The following is a 12,945-nucleotide window of genomic DNA, read 5'->3' on the forward strand; positions in this document are numbered from 1 at the left end:
ACGCCCAAGAATCTTATTATAAATAGTAATACCGTAGTACTTTTTTTTGGTATGCTTTTATATTCTTTTGTCATCACTCACTTGTACAGGTGTCAAAACTGGTGCAGGAATCACAATGAGCCGCACAACGTTTGCATGTGCCATCTTCCCCAATATAACTCATGGGGGCGCAGTTTTGCCTGCACTGCCCGTTAGCCAGATGAAGACCTTCTCGGCACGAAAGACACTGCGTGCTTGTGCCGTCACAGGTCAGACAGAGATCATCGCAGGCTTCGCACAACCCAAGTTCTGTTTCAAAATAACCACTGAAACAAAAACCCACAAACACAACTTAGATCTAGTATCCCAGTATTGACATTTAATAAATAGTATCCCAGTATTTCACATTTAATAAATACATACTATGCAAGTATGCAATCGTGTTGGGGTCACCATTTAGACAAGTTTTGGCCTTTGTTATAAATATCAGTTCACCTTCATTTAAGTTATTTGTATTAAAAATAAAATAAAAAGTGATTTATTTTTCATGTGTGATGTGCCAGCAATTAAATGCATTCATAGCATTAAAATATGAGACAGCGTGACTCACTCAGGGCAGTTTGAATAGCAGGTACCCTGAAACAGATAGAGCTGATATACGTCTGCATTACAGCTCACACACTCATCTCTGCTCTCACAGGCATCACAGTTAGCCGAACATCTCTCACACAGCAGACTGGAGCTGTTCCCATAAAAACCCAGAGGACAGCGGTCCACACACACTGAGTCCTGTGCTTCCAACATGAACCCTACAAATAAGAGTACAAGATATCAGAAAACAGAAGTGAAAGTAACTCAATCAGAGCATGTAAGATTATTTAAAATGTGGTTCACAGTACAACTTTATTTCTGTTTTTATGTTTAAAGGCGCATTGTGTAACTTTTACCGTGGGTTCACACCAGCCGCTTTGAGACGTCAAGTGTCAAGTCTACAGTGCTTTTAAGATATACTTTTTCATCAATGTGTTCCTTGGGAATCATTACTGCCACTACCAGGATACTATAATACTAATATACTATATTAATGTCAATTAATGTGACGTTGTTTAAGTAAAATCGTTTCGAAGCCTGTTTATCAGGTTGGAGGTAAAAGAAAGCTAACCTATACGTTACCAGTAGCACAGGTGATGCAGTTCTGAGCTCTGGGGCCGTAGCATGTCCGGCACGATGGATCACAATAACGGCAGGTGCGACTCTCACCTTTAAAATAAAAAAGAAAAGATGGTAAACTGGTTACAGGTCAATATAAACAGCTTAATACAATCTCGGACCCTGGGATTATCATTTTTAGGTGTAGTATTGTCAGGTGTCCAACAGGGGGCATCATTACACCAAATGCGATATACTTTGTGTTAGCAAGGAATAGTTCACCAAAATATGAACTTACTCACCCTCATGCCATCCTAGATATTTGTTATTCTAGATCTTTTTTTAAGTTGAACACAAACAATTTTATTTTAAAAATCCTGTCATGCTGTCTCATATGGAAGCCAACATGGTGAAGCTTTAAAAAGCACATACGTCCTCTATCATTAAAGCATCTTGTGATGTTTTGTCACAAAACCATGATGAGATCCATCATGGTGATTGATTACATTATTAATTATTTATTATAAATTTGGATGAACTAATTCTTCAAGCTCTATTTGCACCATCCATGTAAGCCTTTAAAATAAATAAACCACATTTATGTCATTGCTTATATTTATGTGTGTTGTTCCATACAAATTGTGTGTTCTCTAAGCAGTTAAATCATCTTTAGCAGTGAACATGCATAACTTATAAGAGGTTTTGGGTGTAGTAATACAATATGTACAGCAGAGGGCAGCAAGGATTTTCTAAATAGCATCCTTAAAGAGATAGTTCACCCAAAAATGATGTCATCGTTAATCACTCTCATGTTGTTACAAACCTGCATACATTTCTTTGTTCTGATGAAGACGAAGGAATATATTTTGAGGAATGTGTGCAAACAAACCAATCATGAGCCCCATTCACTGTCATAGTAGAATAAAAAAATACTATGGAAGTGAATGGGGCTCATGAACAATTCTCAAAATATCTTCCTTTGTGTTCATCAGAACAAAGAAATTGATACATGTTTGTATCAACATGAGAGTGAGTAAATAATGACAACATTTTCATTTTGGGTGAACTATCCCTTTAATAACTTAAAGGAATATTCAATTTTCTTAAAAGAAAAATCCAGATAATTTACTCACCACCATGTCATCCGAAATGTTGATGTCTTTCTTTGTTCAGTCGAGAAGAAATTATGTTTTTTGAGGAAAAAATTGCAGGATTTTTCTCATTTTAATGGACTTTAATAGAGCCCAACATTTAATACTTAACTCAACACGTAACAGTTTTTTTCAACAGAGTTTCAAAGGACTATAAACGATCCCAAACGAGGCATAAGGATCTTATCTAGCAAAACGATTGTCATTTTTGACAATAAAAATAACAAATATACACTTTTAAAGCACAACTTCTCGTCTAGATCCGGTCTAGCGCGACCTAACGTAAATGTGTAGTGACGTAGGGAGGTCACGTGTTACATATATAAAACGCAGATTTGCGGACCATTGTAAACAATAAACTGACACAAAGACATTAATAAGTATCAGTTGACATACAACAACGTAGGAACGGTCCTCTTTCAACACACTTGTAAACACTGGGGCGGAGTTTCGCGTTCGTCCTCTGTGACCTCTTGACGTCATGACGTATTGCGTGGGGTCACACTGACGCATCACGACCGGATCTGGACGAGAAGTTGTGATTTAAAAGTGTATATTTGTTATTTTTATTGTCAAAAATGACAATCGTTTTGCTAGATAAGACCCTTATGCCTCGTTTGGGATCGTTTATATTCCTTTGAAACTCCGTTGAAAAAAAACTGTTACGTGTTGAGTTAAGTGTTAATTGTTGGTGTCTATTAAAGTCCATTAAAATGAGAAAAATCCTGGAATGTTTTCCTTAAAAAACATAATTTATTCTCGACTGAACAAAGAAAGACATCAACATTTTGGATGACATGGTGGTGAGTAAATTATCTGGATTTTTCTTTTAAGAAAATTGAATATTCCTTTAATAACTTTAATAACTAATCTATTGCTTTCATAATAAATGGCGAAAATCATTCATGTGACGTTCATATTGGCATTCTCACTATCAACAAATTGGCCCTCCAGACAGTTGACCACTGGACATTTTCCATACACTGGGCGACTCCAGCCACTGCATCGGTCACAGTCTCTCACTCCAGGACCACGGCACGTCAAACAGGAGCTGTGACAGGGTTGACAGCGCCACCCTCTGGTGTCTTTATACGTGTTTGCTGGGCATTCTTTAACACAGCTGCCATCTGAGGGGGAGAATGATGAGAAAATATTTAGTTGGATGTTAACAGAGTGCCGCAGGGATTAAGCATTTTTGTAGGCTAACCCGGAAATTAGTGAGATAATGGTTCCCTTGCAAAAAGCCCAATTATTTTCCCTATAGACTTTTAGATTATTGCAAAAAATAATCTTTATAACTTGAATGAATTTTCAAAAAGTCAAAATTCAGCTTTTTATATTTTAGTAAACGCATTTACACTTTAAAATTCATAAAATTTGTATTCACCTGTTAAGATGAATGGGCTTTTTGCGGGGGAACCAGTGTCCCACTAACTTCCGGGTTGGCCTTTATAATACGTCACCCCTGCGCCATTCTTTTGGCATCAACAAAAGTATATTTTATCATCCTTTTATTTAAAGCTGCAATCTGTAATGTTTGCCTCTCTATCGCCATCTCTGTTTGGAACATAAAATAGCAGGTCACTTTTATTGACGTGTGGTGAAAAACAACTGATATTTCCTGTGAAATTCAAGGACAAGGTCAATATAAGTCTGAAAAAATCAGGCAGATTGCAGCATTAAATAATCTAGTAATAACATAATAGCTTATTTCATACATGCAGCAGGTCTAGGGGGTCACGTGTCATAAGTTAACATAAGTAAAAACATGACCAAAAAGTTCACTGTGTTCCTTTAATCTGATTTTTTGTCTTTTCTACACTCTTCACATTTTACATGACTGGCCAGCCATAAAATAATCATCCAAAACTGGATCTTAAACAATGCTTGGCACAGAGAAAGAGACACAATGAAAGTGGGAGGGTGATTTAAAATACACAATGAAAATCTACAGGAAAGCTCAACTGGCTCAAGGTTATGGGTTTGATAAAAACTGATAAGAACATACTTTATGTATTTTAGCTTTAACATACATAAGCATATGTAGATTTGGGTAAATTGAATGTAAAAATAAGAAATACAATAACAAAAAATTTTATTTGCATGCATAAACGTCTTTATATTGACAACACCTGTCCTGGGCCGATTTTGCATTAAATGTATTTGCATCACATGGCCACTATGGTAATCATTCCCTATTCAAATGATTGAGAAGCACAGGACTGCTTTGTACAACAATATTCGTTCTGTAAAGCACCTACTGTACAGCGGCCACCAAATGTATTTGGGCACATTAAGTAATATAAGTATTAATATTAGCAATAAAAATATTTTTCAGAATCACCATATGTTTCCGAAATGGTTTGATCTTTTGTTATATAATATAATAAGGATTTATAAATACATTTTCCAAATAACAAACACCCCCTAAAGTTTCATTAATTAACATTAAATTTAATATAAACTAAAAATTAATAAAATAAAATAAAATAAAATATACACTGTAAAAAGTTGGATCAACTTAAAAAATGACTTCACTTGTTAACATTTATGTTTATTCAACTTAAAATTTCACTTTAGTTTCACTCTAGGTAAAATTTTTTAAATTAAATAAACTTCAGTTTTAAGGTGTTGTTGTTTGAACCAACTTTTTACTTTTTACATTGTAGCTAAAATAAAGTATAGTTTAGTTAAATAGATTTGAGATGATTTCATTTAAATTTTTAAAGCTGCAATCCGTAACTTTTCCCTCTCTATCGCCATCTCTGTTTGAAACATAAAATTGCAGGTTACTTTATGTCCTTAAATTAACGTTAATTGAAAAAACAACTCATATTCCCTGCAGCTAAACTTATAAATCACTAATATAAGCTTTTCGTTGTGAACTGAGGCAGTTTCAAACAAAATATGTATGTACTTGCTCAATATGTAACCAAAAAGTTAAAGAATGTAGCTTTAAAATAATGATGAATGGCTCTACTGGGAACAATTCAGGCCAGATTTACCCTGCCAAAGTAATGTAACTAAAACAGCAGTGGCTATCAAACAGGAAAATGAGATTCGATCAGAGGAAGTAAAGTACACACTGTTTAGGAAGTATCCAGACTGGCACGAAAGACACAAAGCATCGCTCCGACAGTCCATGCATGGTTCAGGGCAGCTCATGCACAGTCCTCTACCACGGTCCTCGTAGGTTCTCTGGGGACAGTGTTGACGACACTGGTGTCTGTATCTTTAAGAGAGATAACAGACAATAGATTTGTCACATTTTGAGGTTAAACATTTACTGCTTTGTTTAAACAGTGTCTCAGTGTCAAACATGTTTTTTGGTGGAGGGTTGGTTCGAAAAGTAAGCATGCTGGGTTGAGCTGTTATAAGGCACTGAATAAATGTCCATAAATAACATTTAATTATAATCAACTTGTTTACAAAAGACTTTGCAGGAGCTTCTAAACAAGAATCATCTGTAATGAATATATGTTTTTTGACTCACAAACTCCTACTTCAGGTTAAATAATAAAAATAATGCAATAAAGTATGTATTTTATATTTAAAAAAAACAAAAATGGTTTACACCCAAAACTATATAAAATAAAGCCACAAGTCTCAACTAGTTCTGAACCAAATTTCAAGTTAAAATCTCAAAGAATTAGGTTTCTGTCACTTTTTTTGTGGTTTTACCAACAAAGGCCACTAGGTGTCAGCAGTTGGCTGCATTATCTTGTCACAAATTAATAAATTACTGTCTCTGCATTATAATCTTTATTATTGCAAAAACGTAATATAAAAATAACATTCTTAGAGTTTTCCAACAATATATAGGTTGTCAAGATTTTTGAAGATTCATAGATTAATTTGAAGAATATTATCATATATATATATATATATATATATATATATATATATATATATATATATACATTCATATGTACTACTACGGGGTCAGTGACTCTTACTTTGTAATTGTTTTGCAAAATTGTGTTGAAATATAAAAACTACATTCTTAGAGCTTTCCAAGAATATATAGTTTGACAAGATTATTTCAAGTTTATAGGATATTAGTGTTATAAATATATAATTATTCATATGTATTCCTATGAGTTCAGTCACTATACAAATTTTTCATCAAATGGCCTTAAAAATATAAAAACTAAAGTCCTAGCGCTTTCCAATAGTATAGTTTGTCAATGCTATTTCAGGTTTATAGGATATTTACAAATAAATATGTAATATCACCTCAGGCCCACCTGTGACCTGTTGGCCCGCAACATTGTAGAAAATAACTCTTACTTTGTCATTGTTTTTGCAAAATTGTGTTGAAATATAAAAACTACATTCTTAGAGCTTTCCACTGATATATAGTTTGAAGGTTTAGACTATGAATTATTGTTTTAAATATGTAATGCCAAACATCCCACCTGTGGGACAGTGACAGTTAAATAATAAAAATAATGCAATAGTATGTATTTTATTTATTTTTTAAACATAAAAATGATAGTGGTTTACACCCAAAATTATTTAAAATAAAGCCACAAGTCTCATCTAGTTCTGAACCAAATTTCAAGTTAAAATCTAAAAAAAATTAGGTTTCTGTCACACTTTTAGTGGTTTTACCAACAAAGGCCACTAGATGTCAGCAGTTGGCTGCATTATCTTGTCACAAATTAATAAATTACTGTCTCTGCATTGTTATTATTTATTATTGGATTTTTTAAATGCTTGTTTGGACAACACAAAGGAAGATATTTTGAGCATTGTTTGTAACCAAACCATCCTGAGCACCATTAAAGTATTTATTTCCTACTGTGGAAGTCAATGGTGCTTCTGTTTCCTGCTTGATTACAAATATTTTCTTTTGTGTTCAGCAGTACAGAAAATTTTAAACAAGTTTGTAACAATTTAAAGGTGAGTAAATGCCATGTCGTCAATATTTGACGACACTTGACCATTGGTCATATGTTGACGCGAAGGGTATACCTTTCGCGTCATTTTTTGACGAACTGGGGACTTCAATACTATTACGTCCGTTGCATTCTCTTTCCTATTTTCTTACCATTTTCGCGTCGGTTTAGGGTTAGATTTACATAATGACATCCCTACCCAAACCTAACTCTAACCCCAACGCCAGGTGACAACTGTTTAATTTCGCGTACACTGTTTAATTTTGCGTAATCTAACCCTAAACCGACGCGAAAATGGTAAGAAAATAGGAAAGAGAATGCAACGGACGTAATAGTATTGAAGTCCCCAGTTCGTCAAAAAATGACGCGAAAGGTATACCCTTCGCGTCAACATATGACGAATGGTCAAGTGTCGTCAAATATTGACGACATGGGGTGAGACTGTGTTACATCCCTAATGTATCCCTTCACAAATTCCTGTTTTAAAATGAGGTGCAATTTCATGTGTTGTTTAGGGAACCTCTAAAATTACATTTTTTTAAAAATATACATTCTTATAGCTTTCCAATGATATTTAGGTTGTCAAGATTTTTGAAGATTCATAGATTAATTTGAAGAATATTAAAATTATGAATATATACGAATGAATATGTACTCCGTACAGGGTCAGTGACTATTAACACAATGACTATACAATGTCTATCATCAAATAGCCTTGAAAAATAAAAACTACATTCTTAGAGCTTCCCATTGATATATAGTTGTTGTCAAGATTATTGTAGGTTTAGACTTTGAAATTATTGTTTTAAATATGTAATGCCAAACGTCCCACCTGTGGAACAGTGACATTTAAATGGTTTAAACAGTAACATAAAGCTTGTGACTTTACTATCCCTGGGCAGTGACTTGTCTGTGCTTTTATAGAGGACGTCTGGATGATCAGTAACCAGAGAACTTCATTCACCCCAAAGCAAAAAAAATAAAAATCTCAAAACCACAGCACACCTGCAGCAGTGTTACTGCAATAATTCATCCATCAAAGCTTTGAATTGACTTGAAACCTCAATAACACTCAAAAATGAAAGTGAATCTAAGGGCCTTGTAGTTTGAAAATTGTTATAAATCTATTTTACAGACCAACTGGAAAAAACACAACCTAAGACAACCTCAAGTTTGCTTCAAAGCTATTCTGCGGTTCCTGTTTCAATAATCTCTGCATAATAGTTTTCAAATATTATACATTTTTTTCTAGTATAATAGTACACTTAAAAACAAAATTGGTCATGCAAGTCAATTAAACAGACAAATTTGAAGTTTTTGACTAATATTTAGTTAATATAACTTAAAAACAAGTGGAAATTATTTGTTAAGTTAAAGTAAAACAAAAACTTGATATGAATAATATGACAAAATAACAGAATATTTGTACAAAGCTATTATTCTAATCTGTCCAAACTTTTGTTCAGTGGTGCATTTATTCAAACTATAAAACAATCAAAAGAAACCAAAACCTAAAAACAATCATTATTCAACAATGCAAACCACATGTTTGCCCAGTTAAACACACACATCTTACTTTAGTAAAGCGTCTGATAAGCATGGCCGATCAAGTGTTTCGGTGTGAGACACAGAGGTGCCTTTACTTGGAACTCGACACTTAACCAAGATGTTGGAGCGGGACAACAGCTGCCATGGCAACCGAGCAAGCACAATGAAAGCAAGAGGAATGTACGGGGGGATTAACATTACTCTTTCCTCTCTGAGTGGACATTCATTACCCCAAAACTACACAACCAGCCTCTCGTACAAGAACGTTCTTCAGCTTTAACTGAGCGAGAAGAAAAGGGAAGAGAGAGAGAGAGAGAGAGAGAGAGGGGTCAAGAGAGGACATATTATGTCGAGGGGTAAACTCAAAAGAGATTCCTCTATGTTGAGCATCGCAGATCTCAGGTAACTCAGGACTGATATTTAACTAAAAATGAAATTCGATGCACACAATAGCCGAAGGCCGTAATGCACAATCGGACCTCTGTTCTCACTACACTGTCGCTGCATGAAGCGTTGAAAAAACATTTGAGAATACGTGCTTTCAAAAACATGAAAAAACTTACAGGTAATAGCCATTTGTACAGCTGTTGCAAACTTCTGGGTCATCTGATGTGGAAACAAAACAGGCAAATATTATTATACCAAAGAAGGGTTATCCCAATGTCATTGGTAACATAAAAGCACATAAAAGAAAATAATAGATCAAAAAAATTCATGATAAAAGTAGAATACAAATTAAAAATAAATATATAAATAATATTGCATCAAATTTTTATTTAATAAATAATTGGATTGTAATTTTACATGTATTTTGCATTTCAGAAAAATATAGATTAGAGATTGCACGGACTTTTACCTATAGAGCATGTTTTACAGCCTATACCACAGTCTATACATTCTTCAGTATCTGGGTCTTGAACCTGGCCTGCAATTCAAACAAACACAGCACAACACAAACACTCAATAAAAATTAATTCATTGCAGAAATAGATGGATTTCAATTTTTTTAAAAGGTGGACCATAAAAACAACACCATTTACCTAATCAGGTAATGAAAAATTTTTTGTGTGTGTTAGAATTACTGTATTGTGTGTTTTACTGTGTCTTAAACAATAAGCATTTCAGAATAATAAGACAGATAGAGGGGCTTACCAACTTCACACAGGACCGTCAGACAGACGCCATTCTGAAGCTTGTACCCCCCCTTGCATTTGGCACACACATTGGGATCGGCACAGATCTCACAGTTGGGCATACATGGAAGACAGGTGAACAGGTCCCGGTCTGGATAAAATTCCCGTGGACAGTGAAGTCTGCAGTGGCCCTGATATAGGAAGCGATCTTTTCCGTCCTCATCTGAAACCAACCAGAAAATCTACGTCACACAGAGACTTGTAATACAATTTAAATCCATTCATTAAATCTATGATCTAACACTGCGCCGTAGAGGATATTATAACATTTGGCTTTGGGTAGGAGATGCACGGACCAAGGGGACATTTCATGAAAATCTGACTTTTCTGCTATAATTGGGTCTCCAGTGCTTGTATCAACCTAGAAAATGTGTAAAAGATCAACCCAGTTTAATTTTGTTTTGGTAAACCATTCTCTGCAAGCATGTAAAAATAGGTAATTGAAATTTGGCTCCCCTTGTGATGTCAGAAGGGGATAATACCGCCCCTTAATCTGCCCTGTCCAACCACGGCACTGCCATTTAGTGCAGAGATCAGCTCGTTTGCATTTTAAACAACACATCACACTAAAACAGCACATTTTTCTCTCACCTACAAAGTGGGGATTATAACATTGTTATAATAAATTATCTATATGATATTTTAAGTAAACTTCACATACGTACTCTGGGGACACCAAAGAAAAATGTTACAAACAGTGGATCAAAAAGGAAACAAAATCAAACCCGTATGGTTGTAATTTACTGCATGCTGGGTTGTTTCAACCGAAAATTTTGGGTTGTTTTAACCCATTGTTGAATCAAATATAAAAAAAGTCACATATTTTAACCCAATGGCTGGGTTCGTCCTTTTTTGATCCAACGCTGGGTTGAAAATAACCCAGCATTCTTTAGAGACATTTCTGACATATTTTGATCATTTCTTATCATTTTTGGCAATATCATGCTGTTGATGTAACACCTCATACAACCCAGTATCACGAAATTGCGTGACTTTTTCACGCATGGACCAGCGTGACAATGTCACGCTTTGCCGCGTTTGAGCGTGAGCATGTCACGCTTTCTGTTTGTGTCACTGTCACGTATTGGTTACTCAACTTTTTTGTCCTAATTTCTTACCATTTTCGCTTCGGTTTAGGGTTAGATTTACATAAAATGACACCCTTACCTAAACAAACTCTAACCCCAACGTCAGGTGACAATTGGTTAAAGTTTAGAAAATATAAAAGAATAAGTATTGTATCTTTTTTTTTATAAACCAATACTTAAAGTGACAAATACTTAAAGTGACATATAACACAAGCACCAAATCTAACCCTAAACCGAAGCGACAATGGTTTGAAAATAGGAAAAAAAAGTTGAGTAACCAATACGTGACAGTGACACAAACAGCAAAGCGTGACATGCTCACGCTCAAACGCGGCAAAGCGTGACATTGTCACGCTGGTCCATGCGTGAAATAGTCACGCATTTTCGTGATATAGGGTTGCCTCCAATGTTCCCTTTAAGCTGCGCGCGTGCGCGGCCGCGCAGGCCAGTCAAAGTGGCCGCGCAATAGATTTGTCAGACCGCGCACATTTTTCAGACCGCACATAAACATTGATGCATTTGCTGTTGTAAAAGAATTAAGAGAGAGTGAAGGCGAGTGTTCTAGAAGGAGAAGAAACTTTCAACCAATCGCTGATCTTGCTACGGTGACAGACACTTTTATGAGCCAATGGTAGCAGCGCATTCAGTTCACACAGGTGACGCTTCCAGCACGAGCACAAAGTGAGAGCGAGTCAGATGAGCGAGTCAGATGAGCAGCTGCACGGGGCGATCTCAAGAAACTAAAATATTTATTAAGAGGAAAAAGTGATTCAAAACAGTGATTTAAAACAAATTATTGGATTCCTGAAGTGATGTGATAACTTGGAAAAGCTGTCGCTAGAGTGAGGAGAGAGCAAAATAGAGAATTAGAACGGAGGCAGATTTAGAATCACAGAGCATCAAAACACTTCGAATGAACTTCTTCTTTTAAATAAGAAGTTAAAATTTATGCTTTGGTGAGTTATATTCTAAATATTAACTTGACATTATGGCATAAGTGTTGCAAATTTGGCAGCAAACTACGAGTTTTATTAGTTTGTTTACATTGGCCGTTGATAACGAACGAGCTGAAGCTATTTACATTTGAAAGTTAACAGTCAAGTAACGTAAATGTGATTAAAAAATAACATATGTTCAATAAGTGTTGAAACCCTGAGTTAGGTTGTTATTTGAAATGTTTACATGATGCTTATTGATAAATCTGTTGAATTGAATATTAATTACTGTTCTGCCTTGTGTTTTTACAAGGCTGGGTTTTTTTGTGAGAATTGCGAACATCTGTAAAGTTCTCCTGCTCCATCTTGGACACGCGAGACAATTAAGTATATACTGAAGGTGTATACAAAAAGGCGAGACAACCAGAACTGTGCTTTGAATTCATCAGAACTGGTAGGAGGATATTTTTCCTTTTTGTTTCGGACAACTACTAGGACGTGAATTCGCTGAAACTTCATTTTCCGTATTTTCTTGGATTTTCTTCAAAGGACACTTACTTTGAACTGAACTATTTAAACTATTTAAAGGAACGGTCCTTTGAACGGAGTCAATTGATTCATGAATTCAACCCAACTGAGTCATTTAAGTGAATCATTAATTTGGATTACAAACAAAATGAAACAGTGTTACACTTTTATTTATAATATATTATAGTAAGTATTTTATTTATTTATTTATATATTTGCTCTGTAGTATATGAGAACTGATTTTCAGCTTGACTTGAACGGTTCAATCTGCTAAACCCAGGTACCTGGTAAATTTCAAAGAGAGGAGTATTGGGATTTATTGCATATTGTTTCTTGTATTTGAGATTTATATTCCTTAAGCAAGATACAGAAAAGAGAAACACTTTCTTAAATTAATATTTTCAATATAAATCTACAAATAATCAGAAACCAAGACTCTGTGTTGATCTTTTACTTACCTGTCATACTGCTCT

The 12,945-nt window shown here is 34.9% G+C and overlaps 1 protein-coding gene across 1 annotated transcript in view; it reads right to left on the reverse strand.

Annotated features, from left to right (window-relative positions):
* LOC135781541 (uncharacterized) overlaps positions 1 to 12,945 on the reverse strand; it is a 31,190-nt gene that overhangs the window by 15,964 nt on the left and 2,281 nt on the right. Inside the window, exons 2-9 of the mRNA XM_065292091.2 lie at positions 9,881 to 10,084; positions 9,585 to 9,653; positions 9,292 to 9,334; positions 5,366 to 5,511; positions 3,212 to 3,406; positions 1,153 to 1,239; positions 590 to 788; positions 82 to 305 (exon numbers count right to left, since the gene is read on the reverse strand). Of these exons, the coding sequence (XP_065148163.1) occupies positions 82 to 305; positions 590 to 788; positions 1,153 to 1,239; positions 3,212 to 3,406; positions 5,366 to 5,511; positions 9,292 to 9,334; positions 9,585 to 9,653; positions 9,881 to 10,084 (1,167 nt within the window). The remainder of the gene's footprint in view (positions 1 to 81; positions 306 to 589; positions 789 to 1,152; positions 1,240 to 3,211; positions 3,407 to 5,365; positions 5,512 to 9,291; positions 9,335 to 9,584; positions 9,654 to 9,880; positions 10,085 to 12,945) is intronic.

Source organism: Paramisgurnus dabryanus, chromosome 23 (assembly GCF_030506205.2).
Source record: "Paramisgurnus dabryanus chromosome 23, PD_genome_1.1, whole genome shotgun sequence".
Lineage (NCBI taxonomy): Eukaryota > Metazoa > Chordata > Actinopteri > Cypriniformes > Cobitidae > Paramisgurnus > Paramisgurnus dabryanus.